The 21,935-nt window shown below is 37.7% G+C and overlaps 1 protein-coding gene across 1 annotated transcript in view; it reads left to right on the top strand.

The window, feature by feature from the left end:
* Positions 1-21,935, top strand: part of ADGRA1 (adhesion G protein-coupled receptor A1) — a 286,630-nt gene that overhangs the window by 202,590 nt on the left and 62,105 nt on the right. Inside the window, exons 13-14 of the mRNA XM_063307368.1 lie at positions 16,163-16,290; positions 18,953-19,076. Of these exons, the coding sequence (XP_063163438.1) occupies positions 16,163-16,290; positions 18,953-19,076 (252 nt within the window). The remainder of the gene's footprint in view (positions 1-16,162; positions 16,291-18,952; positions 19,077-21,935) is intronic.

Consider the following 21,935-nt stretch of genomic DNA (forward strand, 5'->3'; position numbering starts at 1 on the left):
TATTTGCTTCACAATGCTTCCAACGAGCAGAATTAATGGAGAACGTGGAAGTGAAATTGCAGATTGCAGTCACGTGATGTCTTCTTAACAATCATGGTGATTTACTTAAGCAGAAGTGACGTAAATCTAGTCATAGTCACATGATTTTTCACTTAGCAACTGCAGCACTTAGCAATGGAGTTGAAGGTCCCAATTGTGGTCGATAAACGAGGACTATTTGTACAGAAAATGGCCTAAAATTTCAGAATAACTGCAAGTTGTATCTAATGGTGACTGATCCTTTGTTGAAAGTATTTAACCTTGTGCAAGGTGATTTTCACAATCACCCCCAGATAAGCTTCTTGAGGATATTCAAAAACAGAATTGAACATAGTACAGAGGACTTTTTGATTGATAACTGGCAAATAGAGGGAGAAAATGTAGAAGCAGTGAAAGACTTTGTATTTCTAGGTGCAAAGATTACTGCAGATGCTGACTGCAGTCAGGAAATCAGAAGACGCTTAATCCTTGGGAGAAGAGCAATGACAAATCTCGATAAAATAGTTAAGAGCAGAGACATCACGCTGACAACAAAGGTCCGCATAGTTAAAGCAGTGGTGTTCCCCGTAGTAACATATGGCTGTGAGAGCTGGACCGTAAGGAAGGCTGAGAGAAGGAAGATAGATGCTTTGAACTGTGGTGTTGGAGGACAATTCTGAGAGTGCCTTGGACTGCAAGAAGATCAAACCAGTCCATCTTCCAGGAAATAAAGCCAGACTGCTCACTTGAGGGAATGATATTAAAGGCAAAACTGAAATACTTTGGCCACATAATGAGAAGACAGGATACCCTGGAGAAGGTGCTGATGCTAGGGAGAGTGGAAGGCAAAAGGAAGAGGGGCCGACCAAGGGCAAGATGGTTGGATGATATTCTAGAGGTGACGGACTCGTCCCTGAGGGAGCTGGGGGTGTTGACGACCGACAGGAAGCTCTGGCGTGGGCTGGTCCATGAAGTCACGAAGAGTCGGAAGCGACTAAACGAATAAACAACAAAACAGAGGACTTTAGTAAATAATACATTTAGCAAAAATTGTATGCCCAGGCTTGCTTGCCTGAAAGAAAAAGCTGTTATAGATACAAACCTATGACATTACTATTTGACACTGCCACACCTTAATGTTACTTGATTTGACGAAGTAGTAACAGAAACCATGTTTAAGGCTTGACAGGTAGAGTTCTAACAATATCCTCAAGATTTAGCTCTAAACAATTAGTTTGATACACAATGAATTTCTTTTATAGAGGATCTGTGTGTCATTGGTTTGCTTCAGACACTCATATTGTCATTTTCCTGTCCACTCAAATCTTTCATTTCTGGCCCTCCATAAACTGTATTTAAACCAGATAATCTATTAGCCATCATTTCCCATTTCCCATGAACTAGGAAAGTATGTTTACCAGTTTCAGTCTGAGCTTGTATTCAATATCCTGTTTTCCCAGAATGGACAAAAGAGAGGATGATAATTAGTACATTCTGATTTAATTGTTAAGTGCTGGCAAAGGAGGAGCAAAAGAAGGCTTGTGCATATCTCTGCCTCGTCTCCTGAAATATGATGATCTAAACATGGCCATTATTGTATTATCTGGCAAAGAAATGTACAACTTTGTTTTCCAGAGGACAAGCAAGACATTCTGTACAAAAGAACAGCTTCCTGAAGCACTTCAGGAAACCAGTGTGTTCATGCACGGTATTCTACTTCACCAGGTTTACATCTGTTGAAAGTGTTCATAATTATTTATCCCTCTCCACCTTTTATTTCTTCCACTCTCTGTTTCTTGACTCATTACTCAGATGTTTACTCTTGGGGTCTTCCCACTGTCTTTTACTTTATGACACAAATATCCATATACAGTTTTCCTTAATTACAGCTTTCCCTACTTGAGACAACTTTTTCCCCAGAGAGGAAGCTAAATACCCTTTGTTATTTGATAAAATTTACTAAGTACTTGAATAGAATAATTCCACTGGAGAGGATGATAGAATTATTGTTTTCTGCTTTGTCCAATGCTCCTTTTTTTAAAAAAAATGTTCTTATTAATACTTGCAGCTATGCTAAATCTTTATTCTTCATGGTTCCTTCTTCTACAAAGGCAGATTACCTTGCCAGTTACTAATATTCATGACCTCTAGATTCTCCTCTAGGAAATAACATCTGAAAGCTGCCTTGTTCAAATACGCTGATGTGCAATTGCACTATTTTGCATACTGTGTTAAAAAAAAAAGTCTGTCTTTTTCTCTTGGGACAGTACGGAGGAGGCTGACAGATCAATAAGATTTAATTATCATTAAAATAGAGACAAGATTAATTTATCATGTACCAGGAACAAAGTCATTCTTATGTACCAGATGAAATCAAGGATATTTTACAATGTCATAACACATTGCAGGAGCATAGCATAAAGTTTCACTGCTTGATATATGTGAAATCAAAACTAAGCTTAAAATAAAATTATGGCTGGTTTTAATTAAAAAGTGCCTTTCAAACCATGATTATTGATGACCCATAGTAAAAATGATTATACTGAAGAAGACATAGAGCATTTGCTTTCATAGGAATACTTGAGCATGACGTAATAAGATGACATTTATATATATTTTTGCGTACAGCTAAATGTCCAGAGTGTACTGAAACAGGGTTCTGTAAATGAAAATTACTCCTTCCTGCTGCTTTGTGTGTTATCTCTCCCTAGCACATTTAATATATCCATTATAGTTTTCAGTAGCCTTATTTTGTTACAGGAACAGGTACAGAAACATTAAGGAAGTGTTACATTAGGTGCCTCCTCCTCCTGTTCCAGCAATCAGCTTTTCAAGCGGCGGCACCAGTAATGAACAGTAAGGTTACAATACTCTGTGAGCCCCATGTGCTTATGTTTCTGAAGAGAGGTGCTACCCTGTGCCCCTTTCTAAGCATTCATCAAGCACAAGTGCCATCATAATCAAATGCAGGGCTTATAATTAAAATTATGCACAATGCCTTCTAAAGGTTCTCCAGAATAAAACTAATTCACAGATTCTTTAGAATAGAGGCAATCCAGTGGCCCCTAGAATTCAAAACTTAATTTGTAAAGACCAAGACAGACGGTCCCTGCTTCCTTCCCATACACACATACACTCATATTTACACACATAAGGACTTTTTTTTTTTTGATAAGCAACATTTACTGCAGCATTGCAAATTCCTATGGCAGGAAAGATTGCAAGATGAGAGCTTGTTTGTGCTAGCCAGATGTGTCAAGCCATTTCTAAAACAAATTACAAGCATCCTATTATCTATAAATAGAAATGAATGGCAGCATCTTATATTGGTTAAAAATGTGTGAACAAGGCGCACTGTTCATTCAGCAGTCTGATGAAATCAACCATATTTGTACATCCAAAGTATGCATTTTTCCTAATCATTCTCACACTTCTGTGATCCCATCCCATTTTCTCTCTTCAGCAGCTGAAGTGCTTTATTTTCATATTTTCCCCTGGAAGATCCTGCAAGTGGAATGCTGGCTCAACAGCTTAACTCTCCCCCTCAGTAACTGAGGCTAACTGAGGAGGGGTTCAAGTTCCATTTGCTCTTTGGCAGGGGATGAGCAAGGAGCAAAATGTAGAACTATTTTATTTTTATTTTTTTCATTAGTGTCAAGTGGGAATAAGGAATCTTTGTTTTTGCAGAACTTGCAGCAGTAAAGAATGGAGCACTTTCATAGTATTCCCCAGAATATCTGCCAGAAACATTTAGTCTTGGTTTAAAGCATGTTGGAATAGTGTTGTTTTAACTATTTTATAAAATGCTGGGATGGAAGGGGCTGCTTGAACCTCTGGAGGCAAGGAATTCCATAGTATAGGAGGGGCAATACAAAAGGCTTGCTGCCTGATCCATGTCCCCTCACTTAGTGTGGAGATTCTAAGTAGGCTTTTTAGGATTTTCATACTAGACTTGGCAAGACGGCACATGATGTAAGCCAATGCTGTGCCTTTTAGGGCTTTGTGGGCTGTCACTATCACTTCGAATTGGGCTCAGATTTCTTCTGGTGACCATGCAATATTTTTAGTAGTAGTGTTATTCTACTATGAAGGAATTGTCCTGTCAACAATCTAGCTGCCACATTTTGGACCAGTTGCAACTCCTGTATCATCTCCAAAGGTTGCCCCATATAGAATGGGTTACAGTAATTCAAATGAAGGGTGATCAAATCATGAGCTGCTGTCACCAAGCCATCCATGGTCTAGGTAGGGTCATAACTGGTACACCAACTGAAGCTGGGCAGAAGCCTCCCTTCCCATGGTCTCCAGCTGCTGCTTAAGCAATAGTGACGAGGATCCACAGACTGTGAAGCAACTCGTGTCTTGGCGTGTGCCCCATCCTGAGTTAATGATTAGGGCCAATGTTCCTGGATGTTTGTTATGAAAGCAATCCAGCTGCCCATAGGTCATGACCTTTGTTTAAATATAATTTTTATTAAGAACTTTGATTATAATTACAACTAATACAAATTAAACTTAGAGAAAGAGAAGAGAAAAAAAGATATTTAAGTGCAAGGGGAAAAAGGAAGAAAAAAAAAAGAATATAATAAAGAAAAAAATATATAAAGAAGTTATTCCAACCTTCATCACAACAAGTATAAACAAATACAGTATAGTGACTCTTCACCCCCATAAGGTTACAAACAGATATCTCTTCATCCCATATCCCATCTCTTACCTATAAGCAAATCTATAAGACATCAACTTTTCAATCCTGGCATCAGCAAAAAATCCATAAAGGGTTGCCAGAACTTTGCAAAAGAAAAAAAAAAGTCTTATTTTAATCCAGGCCATGACCTTCTGAAAAAAGGTAAATGTAGTAAAAATGAATTTTACTTTCAGACTGATTTGTCTACTTAGAGATACTCCTACCTTATTCTCTTTAAGTTATTTGAAACAGGTTGGTTTGATATTAATTTTATTTTTATGAGGAGGACAAATCCCTAGATTGTCTTTATTTAAATTGTGGTGATCATATGATGATGGGGCTTCCGCTTCCCTGAATTTCAGTTTGTGCATACATTCTGAATTCAATTTCTTCATGGAATGAAAGTGATCAATTCTGTAAAACAAAAAAAAACAAAAAAAACCCTATGGACACACTTAGAAAAGTTGTTAGGTGACCCCTTTGATATCATGGCAGACCCCTGGCTCTATTTTTAGTCTTAGCTCTCTTGTATTTCCTACATTCAGGACCACAAGACCCATTTGGAAGATGCTGGGATAAAAGCATAATCTTGATTCTTATTCATGTGACAGACTCACACTTTGGGATAACCCAGTTTAAACATGGCTTTATTTGTTTATTTGGGGTTTTTGTTTTTTGATTGTTTTTTGCAGTAATGGACACTTGAGGGAATTAATTATTCATCTTATTGCTAATAAACTTTTTGAATCATTTGAGTTATTGTGAGAGTAATCTGGATTGCTTAAAGCAGCAAAATAGTAGTATGTTGGTCCAGATGCATTAGCAGCACATAAAACTTCCAAAATAATTAGAAAGTATTGGAATGTGCTTTCCGTGATTCTATGTCTCTGTATTTTTTATAAACAATTTAAGATTATCATAAAGATATTAGTTGTTTTTATGAACTCTAGGAAAATGAATACTGTTTATTAAATCAATGGCTGAGGGTCTTAAAGAATGTTAAGTATTGTTCTTATGTTAAAATGAGATTAATTCAAACAAAGGTGTTTTTTTTCATTTATTGGACTCCCCAGAGAATATTTTAAAAGCTCTAGCCTTTAAAACAGCTAACCATTATGTTGAAATGTAAACTCGATGAAGAGACTCTTACTCATATAATAAGGGCTTTACTTATTGTTTCCTGGTTTTGGCTTAATATCCATAAAGTTTGTTAATATTGTGTTAAAAATGGGAATGTATTTTTGAATTATGTACCAGGGGCTTGGCATGATATGAAGAATTACAGATTTATCAAGTGCAGGGGAGGGGTAACAAAGAAACAGAAAAAATGTTTAGTGGAAAGATAGAACAATCTCAGATTTATACCCTTGGATGCTGCTGCTGATTTTATCCCACCTTTTTTATATATACAGTCATGGGAAAAAGTAAGTACACCCTCTTTGAGTTCTACGGTTTTACGTATCAGGACATAATAAAAATCATCTGGTCCTTAGGAGGTTTTAAAATTAGGTAAAGACAACCTCAGACATATTACACCATGTCATTATTTTTTTTTTCAAAAATAAAGCCAAAATGGAGAAGCCATGTTTGAAAAAGTAAATACACCCTATGATTCAATAGCTTGTAGAACCACCTTTAGCAGCAATAACTTGAAGTAATTGTTTTCTGTATGATTTTATCAGTCTCTCACATCCTTGTGGAGGAATTTTGGCCCACTCTTCTTTACAACATTGCTTCAGTTCACTGAGGTTTGTGGGCATTTGTTTATGCACAGCTCTCTTAAGGTCCCGCCACAGCATTTCAATCGGGTTGAGGTCTGGACTTTGACTGGGCCATTGCATCATCTTGATTCTTTTCTTTTCAACCATTCGGTTGTAGATTTGCTGATGTGCTTGGGATCATTGTCCTGTTGCATGACCCAATTTCGGCCAGGCTTTAGCTGTCGGACATATGGCCTCATATTTGACTCTAGAATACTTTGGTATACAGAGGAGTTCATGGTCGGTTCATTGAGTGCAAGGTGCTCAGGTCCTGTGGCTGCAAAACGAGCCCAAATCATCACCCCTCCACCACCGTGCTTGACAGTTGGTATGGGATGTTTGTGCTGATCTGCTGTTTGGTTTTTGCCAAACATGGTGCTATGCATTATGGCCAAACATCTCCACTTTGGTCTTGTCTGTCCAAAGGACATTGTTCAAGAAGTCTTGCGATTTGTTCAGATGCAACTTTGCAAACCCAAGCTATGCTGCCATGTTCTTTTTACAGAGAAGAGGCTTTCTCCTGGCAACCCTTCCAAACAAACCATACTTGTACAGTCTTTTTCTAATCGTACTGTCATGAACTTTAACATTTAACATGCTAACTGAGGCCTGCAGAGTCTGAGATATAACTCCTGGATTTTTTGTAATTTCTCTGAGCATTGCACGGTCTGACCTTGGGGTGAATTTGCTGGGACGTCCACTCCTGGGAAGATTGGCAGCTGTCTTGAATGTTTTCCACTGGTGAATAATCTTCCTCACTGTAGAATGATGGACTTGAAATTGTTTGGAAATGGCCTTATAACCCTTCCCAGATTGATGGGCAGCAACAATTGCTTCTGTAAGATCATTGCTGATGTCTTTACTCTTTGGCATTGTATTAACAACACCTGAATGCTCGAGACCAGCGCATCCCTAAACTTCAGCTTTTATAGAGGTGGTCACACTTGCTGATGATCAATTAATCAAGGGCATTTGATTAGCAGCACCTGGCTGCTACTTAGCCTCTTAATACCTATGGAAGCAGTGAGGGTGTCCTTACTTTTTCACACATGGCTTCTCCATTTTGGCTTTATTTTTGTAAAAATAATGACACAGTGTAATAGGTCATGTGTTGTTGTTCATCTGAGGTTGTTTTTACCTAATTTTAAGACCGGCTAAGGACCAGATGATTTTTATTACGTCCTGATATGTAAAACCATAGAACTCACAGAGGGTGTACTTATTTTTTCCCACGACTGTAACCCAAGGAGGTGAACATACAGTGCCTAATAATCCTGCCTCATATGATAGATATGAGCTCATTTTTTAAGGGCCTTGGAAAGTTTGTTCAGTATTGTTTCTTGTGATTAAGATTTAATTATTTGTATAAATAGTAGGCTGAATGACTTCTTGTACACTATAGAATATGTTCTTGTTTATTTTTTATTCTCTATTTGTTTTGGTATTTTGGAGGTCCTTCCTTCCTTCCTTCCTTCCTTCCTTCCTTCCTTCCTTCCTTCCTTCCTTCCTTCCTTCCTTCAGGCAAGTATTTAAAAATGAGTCAGAATGCTTTTGAAGAATTGAATAGAAATAGGTGTGATCAGATTGCCCTAAAAATGGCCTAACGATGGCCCTTCTTTGAAAAAGATTGCATTAAATATTAATACATGGAAGTATTAAAAAAAATCAGCGCATTGTTGCTTCAGATGCACTCATTTGCAACACCAAATAGTAACTCCCATTTGTGATGACTGCTATCACAGGGCAGTCATTTAACCTAATTCATACAATATACTGTTCATGTGTGAAACCGTGAAACATCACAATATGATAAAGTGATACAGATTTTATATATATACACACACACACACACACACACATACATACAATCTCCACATGCACACGCAAACATCCCCAAATATAAAGGAAAAAAAATCCTAATCTGAAAACCTCACAAAGTGAGAAAATGTACCTTGGTATAATATTTGCAAGTAATGGGAGGTAGAGTATCTGGGTGGGTCCACAAGGCTATATAATTAATAGCACATGAGAATATAGATGACTTCTGAGACTTCATAAAGCAGAAAGACTTCCATGCTAATGCCCACTATGCATCTGTAAATTTTACAGCTGGACAGGAGCAAAGCAAGCAGGAAGGGAGCCATGCTGTGCAATCTCTGGCTGCAGTGAAAGCCTATAGCTGGATGGTTGCCTTCAGTTTTTAGCATTAGCACAAAGAATGTCCTTAAGAATGGAATAGAGGAGAGCTCCAATAGAGGAGAGCCCCACTAAAGCCTTGTCTCCATTTGCAGTCTCATGGTTTCCCCTTGATCACATAACACCAGCTTGATCTAGTTTTCGGTTAAGAATCAAACTGGTCTTTTGTCGTCAGTCTGCGTTCTAGATTAAAAGTGATTTTTTTCCTGTTAAACTAACAGGTTTATTCCATTACAGCAAGACACAGACAACCAATGCTGCTTCTCAACCCATCTGAAATGTCAGATGTCAGATGTCCTGTTTTTGTGTATTGCCCCATGTGTGGGTATATCCAGAGCTGTGGCTTTGCTCTTTCTCTTGGTCACTGGTCAGCATCCACCACTGCCATTTCTTTCCAGTGTTTACTTTTCAGTTGGGATCCCTGCTCCTGCCCTTTAAAAAAATCATAGCTGTCAAGATTGTGGCTTTCCCCAACCAATTTCTCCTTCTCCCTGCCCAACACTCACCCATCACCCATCTGCAGAGCACCTAGGAAAGGGATGGTTTTATGCAGCTTTAGAGTTGAGGAACACTAAAGAGACAAGAATGAATCCCAAATACCCAAGGCCTACTTATCAGTGCCAGTAGTTTTCTGTAATGCAATCTAATGAGCTTGATCTTTCACCTCTAGGTTCAACTTTTTGACCCATGCAAAGTATCATGAGTCCGTAAAAATACGATGAGCAAAAGAAGAAAGAGACAATATGGTGTTGTGGTTAAGGTGTTGGACTAGTACGGAGGCCCAGGTTCTAGTCCACTGAGTGGTTGGGAGCCAGTAATCCTCTCGGCCCAACCTAACGTACAGGATTGTTGTGGGAAAATAGGAGGAAGGAGCACTATGTATGCTGCATTAAGTTCCTGGATGAAAGACAAGATATAAATCTAATACATTAATGAACAGTCAGACTGAAGGTGGAGGCAGATTTGCACAAAGGTCCAACAGTGGAAGGCTGAAAAGGTGTCAGGGTAGATGCAGCACCCTGATTTGTGCATGTTCCTTTCAGAGATGAAGTTAAACAGGAAGGGCAGTAACACCCAGACAAGGAGAGTGATACCCAGTAAAGTGACACACCCACCAATAAGGGCAGCAAAATTGGATACGAAGCCACCACAGACATTATACAGACCTTGGCTTGAAAGAGGGGTATACAGTACATAAATACAACTAAAACTGCTAAATGCAGTCTCAAATCACATACAAATTTTGCTGAATTAATTCTAATTAATCGTTTTTGTCAGTGGGTGGATGTAAATAATGCAGGTCCTGGCTGGTAAAGGAATACTAGCTATTAATGACAGGGATAAGTTTGGAGACAGGGTTCTTATTCAAACTGTGCTGTCACTAACGCATTACTTTCAAGATGATAGGGATGTGTGCATTGTCAAAATTTCACTGCAAAACTGCAGAATCCACAGGGTCTTGGCATTGCCTTCATAATGAGCAGGGAATATAGAAAATGAGCATGATAAGCATAATGTATGGGGATGTAAAAAACAGGGCTCATCTCCATTCACTTTTACCATTATAGATTTTAACAATTTTGATTCATTAACGTAACCCAATGGATGGGATTATTTTATCAGAAAATATATTTAAACCAAGCGTTCCTAACCTGGGGTTTAGATTTCAAGAGGTTTGTAAACTTGGATGGAAAAAAAATACATTATTTTCAAATAATCTATGTAGGCAACAAAATTATTTATGGTCTGACTCCACAAGGGTTTGTTGAATTCAGTAAATCTCACTAAAATTACTATTTTTTTAAATCCATTCAGTTGTGTCCGATTGTTGGAGACTGCCTGGACAAGTCCCTGCAGTTTTCTTGGCAAGGTTTTTCCGAAGTGGTTTGCCATTGCCTCCTTCCTAGGGCTGAGAGAGAGGGACTGGCCCAAGGTCACCCAACTGGCTTTGTGCCTAACACAGGACTAGAACTCCTGGTCTCCCGGTTTCTAGTCTGATGCCTTAAGCACTACACCAGAGTGACTCTAAAAAAAAATTGTATTGTGTACCCTAACTAGAATGTTCGCTAGAGGTGAAGATAACTAGGCTTAGACTCTCATACTGTGGGCACATCAGGAAAGACCAATCGCTAGAAAAGGCCATCACGTTTGGTAAAGTCGAGGGCCAGCGGAAAAGAGGAAGACCTACAATGCGATGGACTGATACAACTGCTGCAACAATGGATGCAAACATTGGAACAGTCAGGTATATGGTGCAAGACCAAACAGCATTTCATTCTGTTATACATAGGGTCGCCATGAGTCGTAAATGACTCAACAGCAACTAACAACAACCCTAAAAAAGGTAAAAAAAACTTACTGTACCCCAAAAAAGGTATGAGCCAGTTTGGTGTAATTGTTAAGACTGATGGAGCTTTTAAAGGTTAATAAAAGAACTCCAGGCAGCTAACAGCAACCTTGCAGAGTAGAAGCGTGAACCAAAGATGGAACTTGCACATTAAGCTTAATTACGTTCAGAAATAAATTCAGTCTTCACACTGTAGTTAGATGAAGAAAAATAGAGATAGCTTACTTTTATTCAATAGATCTGGATACAGGTAAGTTCATGGCAGAAAGCACTGAATCATCACTGGTTCTTTGTAGACGCTTTCTATGTGGAATAGAAAGTCTGCGTGCAAGCAAGATGGTAGGGAGAGGGCTGCATTCCTGCAGCACCTCCTGCTTGCATGTCTGCCGAAGGGTAATGGAGATGGTTAATCCTCAAGCCCAAGAAGAAGGAAGAAGTGGAAATCAGGTGAACCATGTGACATCCCACAAGCGCAATAGAGATGTGTTTGCTAGAAAGGCCCCCTTATGCTTATGAGACAATGCTGAGTTGACCCCTGATAATTCCAACAAAGGTATCAGGCTAGAAACCCGGAGACTATGAGTTCTAGTCCCGTCTTAGGCACAAAGCCATCTTGGTGACCTTGGGTCAGTATTTTCTCTCAGCCCTAGGAAGGAGGCAATGGCAAACCACTTCTGAAAAACCTTGCCAAGAAAACTGCAGGGACTTGTCCAGGCAGTCGCCAGGAGTCAAGACTGACTCGAAGGCACAAAGGAAAAAAAAAAGTAATAATTGGTATAAAAGGTATAAAAATTATGCCCCCAAGAAAGTATAATCATTAAATCAATTGTTATTGATTTAATGAATGAATGAGAAGCACATATATACTATATTACATCTTATTTTTTAATATTTTGATAATTATTTGAGCACAATTAGTTTTCTTTGTGATACAAGCTATATGTGTGTATTTTATTTTATGCATATACATACATTTTTCTGAGAAGGGTCCTGTTGGGTTTACCGAACACTCAAAGGGAACAAAAAGGAACAAAAACATTAAGAACTTCTGCTTTAAACCATGTTTTAAAACAAGTGGCCCCTACAGGTAGATGCGACTCCTGCCTACACATAGAAGACAACAACTCTGTCAGCATCAAACTCAGGAGTCCTTTCTCTTCCTTTGTGTTGTACTTTTGTATGCGAGTTTTGAAGAAGATTTTTAGAAGGTTTTAAGATTGCCACCAGTTGACACACAAGCCAATAAACTGAAATTTCTGCATGCAAGTGAACGATTGCTGTGGCCTAAGAGGAGATCTGAATGGGCAATTGAAATAGATTAGAGAAAAGTTTAACCAAGAAATGAAATCAGCTTCAGCCACTACTCCTCTCATTGATATGACTCTAACAACTATCATGCAGGGTGGTTGAAAGCTACTCTCAGTATATCTCAACCAGTAGTAGGAGTATGATATATTGGGTGGTATTGCAAGTTGTAAACCATTCGGAGTTTGGCTTACTATGTTCCGTGTCAGCTCTACTGCAGAATGATCACAAGCCACTCTCTCTTTGTCAAGGACTGTTCCAAACTGCAGTGTGAAGAAGATGAGACACATTAGCTTTGGATATTATAACAGCAGGGCTATTTTTAAAATGGTTCGCATTTTATAGAAATTGAGTTAAAGCAGAAATGTTCCTTTTGCTGCCATGTGTGGAGGTAAGTAGGCCCTGGCGCTCAATCCCAGCTACGTATCCTGAATTCTTCATTGATTTCTATGGACAGCTGTCACCTTTGTTTCCAGAGATCTTTAAAAATAGCTTCTTGGTGTCAATTTGGGAAGGAACTATTCAGACAATGAGACAATTCCCTTTTCCTTTTTCGGTATCCATGTAGCACACGCTTTGTCCTCTTTTGCTAATTTCTTTGGGAAGTGGAGGAGGAAAATAGCACAAGGACAACTCAATCAGAGTTGCTAATTTTTCTCCTTTTACCTCTTCTGTCATCTGCAATCACATCATAGATTAACATATTAAAAGGTAAAAGTGCCTCAGGTTGAGCTCAACTCCTGGATGAATAAAGTTTTGTTGACAATGGTACACAAGTGGTTTGCCACTGCCTTCTGGGATTTTAACTCTGCAGTCTAGTATTCTCTAGCAGTCTCCCATCCAAGTGTTAACCAGATCTGATCTTGTTTAGCTTCTGAGCAAAAGAAGGCTAGCCAGGCACTGCTACCTGCTCTTCTGTTTAACCTGCTCATGAATGTTAGCGAAGAAATAACTTTAGTAAGAAAGAACAGGTCTTTCAAAGACAAAAACAAAAACATTCACATCCTATGCCTGGAACTATCTACAGCCAGCTCTGCAGATAGCCTATAAATCCCTCCTCTATTTGGTCCCAGGAAATAAGAAATATCTCAACTATATGAGTCCTAGGCTACCTTCTTTCTTCAAACTCCCCCACTAGGTTAATTGGTTTCCAGCTAACTTGCCATGCCTGAAAAATGTATATTTAATTGGCTACTGAAATCTACCAAGATTATTTTTTCAGTAGGGAAGTCTTACACTTTTAAAGCTAGAACTAGAGAGAGATCTTTGGAATGTCCATATATGCACAATGAACTAATAATTATATTAGCTGTATCATGTAAGAGTAGAATAGCGAAGCCAGTAGCATATGGAAAGTAGTACAAAGCAATATTCACTTGTAATTTATTACAGCACACATTTCATGTCTGATTGTAATTGTTTGTAAATGGTTAATTTGTAAATGTCCATAACTTTTTACTGAGTTATTTTGAGTCTTTTTATCATTTAGACACTTCTGAAGTTTGATACAATGAACGTGATAAAATCAGCCTTTATTCTAGCATGAAAGGTAGATGTTGTCTGTGAATTCGGCATCTTTGGATTGGAAGTTGCAAATATATCAGTGTAAATGGGCCTTTTATCAGTTTTCCTTTTCATCACTACAGTCCTGTTTTGATATCAGGACAACACATAAAATATTAGTCATAACAATAATTATGTTAAGATATTGAATTAAATTAAGAAGGACATGTTAAGATGGGAGAAATTACAACTGTCATTGTTGGGGAGAATTTCTGTGATAAAAACCAATGTTTTGCCAAGGATGGTGTTTTTGTTTCAAACAATACCTATTCTGACAACTGATAACACCATTTAAACAATGGCAGAAAGATATATCTAAGTTTGTACGGCAAGGGAAAAAAACCAAGAGTTAAATATAAAATACTTGAAACTGCAAAGGAATGAGGAGGATTGGGACTGCCTGATTTGAAATTGTATTTTGCAGCCTTCTGCTGAGTCTGAATGAAAGAGTGGGTTTTGCTGAGTAATAACAGAATTTTAGAATTAGGAGAACATGATCTGAGGTTCAGATGGCATGGCTTTCTGTGGTATGATAAAGTTAAACTTAATGTAGATTTTGAGAATCATTATATCAGAAGTGCCATATTGAGAATATGGAACAGATATAAACCCAGACTGTGCCCAGAAATGCCTTTATCGGTTTTGGCACAAGAAGCGTTTTACAGGAAAAAAACAGTAAATAAAGAAAAATGGTTAACTTATTGAGAGTTGTTAGAACAGGAATGTGGAGAATATAAGATGAAATCAAAAAGCAATTGGCTGCAGAGGGATTTAGTTTTCAATGGTTTTCGTATTTACAGTTAAGAGAAAGATTTAAGGTAGATAACAGGACATTTGGAATTGAGCAGCAGAAGACAGAATTTGAAGTTGAACTATGTGTAAATGATGATTGCTAAAATATATGAACTTTTATTGAGATTTGAAATGGAAGAAGTACAAGTGAAAAACTGTATGATAAAATGGGCTAAGAACTTGGGACGCAATAACTGATGGAACAGTGGGAAAATAAAGGGATTGAAATTTACATTGTTTTAATCTAAAAGAGATTTTTTATAAAATGATGTACTGCTGGTATATGGCTCCAGAAAAGTTGTCTAGAATGTATAAAGGTACTTCAGATTTATGTTGGAAATGTGAACAACATGAAAGGTCATTTTATCATGCCTGGTGGACTTGTAAAAAAGCCAGAAGTTTATGGGTTCAAATACATATAATGATGCAAAGAATTTTAAAGATCAACATTCAATTGAAACCAGAACTTTTCTTGCTGGGATTAATGGATAGCCAATTTTTTAAAAAGCCATGGAAGCATATATTTTTATATATGATTACTGCTGCGAGACTATTATATGCATAAAAATGGAAAAGACTCTGAAATACCCACAGTGGAGGAATGGTTGGTGAAGATGACAGAACTAGCAGAGATGGCAAAATTAACTTGTTTGATTAGAGAAAGATCAACAACTACATTTATCAGTGGCTGAACATTTCTTCAATAAAAGTTAGTCATAGATGATATTGGATAATGGTTATGCAATCTGTGAAATGCAGTGAGATAGGAACTGAAAGACACAAAAATAAATTCAAGACCTGACTTGAGTGTTGACAAAGAATGACAAGCATATTTTGATGTAAAAATTAAGTCTGGTCAATGTATTTGAAAAAGATGCTTTAAATGTGTCTTAGCACAAATAAGCACCTTTCTTCACATTATTAAAGCAGTTATGTCTTTCAAAAAGCTGTTTTCACTTTCTGCAATAGAAGTGCTATCTGTGCATCCACCTCAGACAGCTGCTGACAGTTTTGGAAGCAGAGACATGACCACTGCAAAAGATGCAGTTTTAACTATACAAAGCAAATACTTTGTTCACAATAAAGCATATTGGAAAATACCTCTTTTGAATGCTGTGCACAGCCCTGAGAATTTCAACCATATATAGGAAGGATGTAAAAATGCAGTGTAAATTTGTAAGAAATACATGAAAGGTATAAAAAGAAATGTACACATCCTAATATAAGAAAGAACCATTGGGCCATCTTTGATCACAAGCTTGTACATACAGGTTACAGTTGTGATAAGGATCTTTGAGTTTACTTCAGTTCCTCGTCCACACATAGGTTCAAGGAACTCATTAGAAGCCATAGTCAGTTGAAAGAGGACAAGGAGTCCAGATGAGAATGCAGACTTTTGGACCATTGCTCTTTCATTTGAAAGAAACTAGTGTCACTCTACATAGAAGGCAAGTATTGCAGTGATTAATTTGTTTCACTTTCCTTGTTTGACAGGATCAGAAGACGGTGTGGCCCCTATCCCAGTACCCAGGGGAGTTCCTGCACCCTGTGGTTTATGCATGTACAGCAGTCATGTTATTGTGCCTCTTTGCTTCAATTATCACCTATATTGTGCATCACGGGTAAGAAGAGAGATGCAGATTGTTAACATTAAGTGGACTCACCCCCTTCTTTTCTTTAGAACATAAAAAGGTGTGTTAAACTGTTCTTCTTCTCTCCCCTTCCCCAGTCCAATTCTTGGAAGAGATCTGGTAAATGGGAGTTCATAACTACAGTATATGCAATTTCCGTCTTCATCACTTCCATAAATAGCTCTCTTAACCCAATGCAGAAGAGGTATGTGTATGGGAAAGACTGAGGACATCGAGGCACTTCAAATGCTATTTAGAGCATCCAAAGTTTGCTTTCACATGGATGTTCTCTCTCTCCCCCTCTTCTTCACACACACTCACACACACATGTACACCCAGAGGCTGGGAAGGAGGGTGGAATGACAGATAAGATTCCACCCTCCATTATTGCAAATGCTCTGACAATTTTGGAGAAATTTTCTGCTGTTGCAAATGGAGGTCGAATTCACCAGTGATGCTCTCCATACATATAATTATATCTGAGCTTTCTTCTCCAGTTTGTCAGGGCTCAGTGATGGTTTATGTAAATAATATAAATATTTCTATTCTGCTTAAGAAAGAAATATTTATATTATTGTTAATAATATAAATACTAAGACATTCTTCTGCCTAAGAAAGTGAAGATGGGAGAGGTTTCCACAGGTTTTTCTTGAGTATACTTGGATATGAGCTACTTTCACAGTATCTAAATTTCTTTTTATATTCTAAACAATAACTTCTTTCTGCCCTTCCCACTCTCCAAAATGCCATCCCTAGAACACCTTTTTTTTCAAATGCTGATGCCAGGAGTAGCTGTGATACTTAGAAGAAGAGAAGTATGGAGATTTTTATGTTTTTTTCTTCTTTCCACTGCCCCCAACCTCTCTTGTATCCAATCTTTTACTTACATTTAGTTTCACAGTTCTCAATAAGCCAGGCCTGATTTAGTTATAAATCTGATCTGCTACGTAAATATTTTTCTTCTAGTGTAAATAGGGATAATGTTATGGTGAGCTCTTATCTATGTTTCTCTGTATAGACTTTCTCAAATATGCAAGCTCTCCATGCACATACAAGAATGCATGAATTTTGTTAGTTGCACATGGATATAATTTCATGTGTTTGTTAAAGTAATTGGCATTGTGACTGAACTATGAAAATATAATTTTTTAAAGATTTTTTTATCCCGCCTTTATTATTTTTCTATAAATAACTCAAGGCGGGGAATATAACTAATACTCCTTCCTCCTCCTATTTTCCCCACAACAACAACCCTGTGAGGTGAGTTGGGCTGAGGGAGAGTGACTGGCCCAAAGTCACCCAGCTGGCTTTCATGCCTAAGGTGGGACTAGAACTCACGGTCTCCTGGTTTCTAGCCTGGTGCCTTAACCACTAGAGCAAAATGAGAAGCAACTAATGCTTGATGTGTCTGGTTTTGTCTGCAGTTTATCAATTGCACACTCTTCTCATGCATGATGGCCCATATATAACATGCATTTTCTCTGGCTATTAATCTGTTTATTATGCTATTTCCTCCAGTGGTTCTTGGCTTGAATAAGGCTCAGTTCATACCCTTATGGTCTGTGAGCAATACCAGCAACCCTCTTTTCATTTCTCTTAGTATGCCAACGTGATCTGCAGAATATCCTTCTTTCATCTATTTCCTTGTTTAGTCCAGACAATGCTACAATTATCCTCCCCCAACCTGGCACATTCCAGATCTGTTGGATTGTGATTCCCATAAGGGGTTTGGTTGGGGATTATGGCTGTTGACATTGTAGTTCAATGCACCTGAAAGACCCACGTTTGGGAAGGCTGGTATAAGGATTCATCCAGCTGGAACACTGAGAATAGCTGCAGGTGCAGAGCTGCTTAAGAACCCACTGCCTAGAAATCCTTGGAGAAAAAGCAGGCGGAGAGCCCTGTTAGTCTGTGGGAGCCAAAATTCAGAAGGAGCCTGGTAGCAGTTTATCAAACTAGCAATTTTTGTTTATGCCTTTTAATAAAACGTGTTAGTCTGACACCTTTTGATTTTTGGAGGAAGAGTGAATCCAAAATGTATTTCAGAAATAAATACTGTATAGACTTTCTTGTTAATTAACCTCCATGTAGAAATTACAATTGTTATTCTCTAGACAGTTTATTTTTCCAAGGGCTCATTTGCATAACCTCTTAAAAGTTGCTTCCAGCTCTGGTTTGTTTACACATTGAAAAGACTAATGGTATGCTAAAATAGCAAAGACAAAGAACATCAAGGTACCAGTCAACCAGCCCTTGAAGTCCCTAGTTAAACAAATGATTTACCCTAATTTGCATTTGAGTCATGATCAGATAGGGAATAGCACAGTTTTAAGAAACGTTCAGAGGTCAATATAGGCAAGATTCAGTATAGTGAATACAGTGATTAGAACAACCTTAATAGCAACAGAAGTTGAGGTCCTGCAATTCTAGAATACTTTCTTTAAAGAAGCAAGTTGTATTCAGGCAGAATTGCAATTCTGGCTCAACCCTTTCTGAAACAATTCCAAGTCAAGCACTTTTGACCTTCTAAAAAGGGTCCTAGGTTTGAGTACCTGGCTATATACTGTTCACATTTCTGTGATGTTGTTTGCAACAAACATGTGACTTCGGGGTTTTGTTTTGTTTTTCTTTTGTTTTTGTTAACTTTAAACAGCACAATTCGAATCAGCAGAAAGGGCTGGCACATGCTTCTCAACTTCTGTTTCCATACTGCTCTCACTTTTGCCGTTTTCGCTGGTGGAATAAATCGTGTAAAATACCCAGTTATCTGTCAAGCGGTGAGTGCATGCATGACCATTACCATTTATTTTATAATGAAACAAAAGCTGTGAATTGCACATGTTGGTGACCTTAGCACCCTTCCTTTAGATGGACGGATGGATCTTATTCTCAAAATTTGAATAACACTGACTGGACTGCATTCAAGAGCTTTTTGTAGGCGTGGGGAACTTTAACAGCTCAGTCAACCATATTTTCTTGGAGATAAATCATATCATTTCAGTGGGACTTCCTGAACAAATAAGTATAGTTCAGGTAGTATTCCATGTTTATTTATTAATTTTCTTTGTTTCGCTACATTATTTTATACAAGTTCTTCTCCTTTCTTTCAAGTGATTTTCTGAAGTATTTCTAAGCCTTTTTTGTTTATGTGATTAGTAAGTACGAGAAGAGAATAACTTGTATGCAGATAAGAAAGTGCTTAACTTTAATGCAAGGCATGGACTTGTATATCTTGTTTTTAAAAATAAACTCTGTCTTGAATTAAATGAAAGAGCAGAAAAGTGAAAGCTTTGCTGTTGGCTTTCACGGGAATTTGTCACGATTGTCACTTTCGTCTCCCTTAGTAAGCCCAAATGAGGACATAATTGAATAAGGGTGGAAAACAGTTTTGTTTGTCCAAACAGTATTGTAGTGCTGGGAAAAAACACATCACATTGCTCTAACAGGTTGCTGTGGCCAAAACCTTTGAAGATACAACGTAATTTTATTAGCATGCAAACAATAAAACAGTGTACACTGGACTCCCAGCAAAGCATTGGCAGCTTGTTGGGCCCTAAGCACAAGCCGAACCACAGCTTATATACAGTACCTTTGGCCTACGACTTTCCAAAAACAAGAACAAGAACAAGGCAGACACAGTGTAAATTACAGCATGATGTTGGAGTATTTTAGGTAAACCCATCTGGGTGACCTTCTCATTATTTACCCCTTCCTACTAGGTCAGCATGAAGCTATACTATCTTTGAGATATGGTGAGTGAATATATAAATAATTTGGTTTACTGGCCCATAGGTTCCTGGCTTATTCTTCCCCCTGTTGTTACTCAGAGTCAATTCCACTTGCTGTTAATGTTTTCTTACAAGGGCACTTTAAGCAGTTCACATGTATTGGGGGTGGGGCATCTTATAGTTTTGGTAGTGGATGCAGCTCATGTGTGTATGGGGGGGGGAGAGATTTTACCACCACATGGTGAAGAAAAGGGTGACTGAAATGATCAAAGAGTTACCTTTTTATTGAGAAAAGTTAATGCATCAAAACTATTTTTATCATTTTTAAAAAAATGATCAAGACAGGATCAGAGATTCATAAAATTATGCAAATTGTGAAAAATTGATGGACATCAATTTTCTCACAATGAAACTGACAGCAAGTGGATTAAGAATGATTTTGTAGAGAAAATTATTGAATTATGGGATTTGCTATTAAGTGTGATTTTCACTAGCTGATGATTCTTCCATGAATTTAGTGTTCAGTGTTTAAACCATCTACAAGTCATGTTGTTCCTGGAATCTGAGGCTCAGTGCTAAAATGCCACTGAATGTCAGTTTGTGTGAAACAAAACTGAGGAAAGGCTATTGTTTGTATCAGGTTTTAGGCTTCCTAATAGGATCAGGCTGCACAATGTGGGATGCATAAAGCTAGAATGGATGGATTTTTCTGTTGATCCAATAGGTCTCTTTTCATATATTGATGTTGAAAACTCCAGGATCAATAAGAGCAGAAAAACTGATAATTGTGTGGATATACTCTCATTTAGATTCTGTTTAGATTTTGTCATCTAATTTATGAGTTATAACTTGGTATAATTTAACTGCTAAATATCAAACGTATGTTTCTCTTCTTTTATTAATTGGAACAATAGAGCTGAAAAAGGTTCAAAACAGGGCTGACCCAAATGTTTAAAGGCTAGAGAAGTTACAACTGAAAGGGAGGAGACACTATGGTCTTTAGGGCTTTTCAGTTTAGAAAGAAATAGAGTAAGAATGGAATGTATATAACCTATGCAAGGCATGGGAAAAATGGATACAGAGGGCTTTTCCTTTTTTTCATATTAATAACTAGAGCTGAGTTAGTTCATTATGGCTAAGTGCAGAGAAATTTAGGATGAAAAAAAGAAAGCTAATATGTGGGATTCATATCCATAAGGGTGAGCAGTGGATTACTTCTGAGAAATCTGCAGGTCTAAAGGCTGACATTCCACCACCACCACCACCACTTTTTGTAGCATCTCTATTATTGCCCCAAGTTTCCTGCTGAAAGAAAAGCAGTAAATAAACAGAAATGTTAGTATCTGGGTTTAACATAATTTTAAGAAAACATCAGAACCCAGAAAAACAACCCTCCTCTCTCATGCTGCATCTATTGCAGCCTTTGATCTAGTGGCCCCTGATCACAAGAAGGATATCCTATAGATAGTAACCTAATTTGATTCTATAGAATTCTATAGATAATAACGTAATTTTATTTTTTTCCCTTCATGTAAAGACTTCATGAATATCTTCAATTTAAAAATTTGTAAATTAATTAATGATTTTCCAGATTTGCCTTTTCTAATTATAGCTTCTTGCTTGCTTTCTGGCATTTCAGTTATTGCTAAGAATTCACAAAGATTATGGACAGTGACTCTGAAATAATGTCCACAAACTCTTTCACCATCTGGATATAGTCTATCTGGCCTTGAAGTCTTGAAATAGCTATATATTATCTAACTATCTCCTGGTTTATCCAGGCTGCAAATTTCTCTTTACATATAATTTGCTCTATTTTTCCCAACTGAAACACAGTTCGCCTTGAAGAAGACTAAGGAAAATTGGAATTGCACAGTACCTATTTCTCCCAGTTTACTTGCGTTAATC

Source organism: Candoia aspera, chromosome 6 (assembly GCF_035149785.1).
Source record: "Candoia aspera isolate rCanAsp1 chromosome 6, rCanAsp1.hap2, whole genome shotgun sequence".
Classification (NCBI taxonomy): domain Eukaryota; kingdom Metazoa; phylum Chordata; class Lepidosauria; order Squamata; family Boidae; genus Candoia; species Candoia aspera.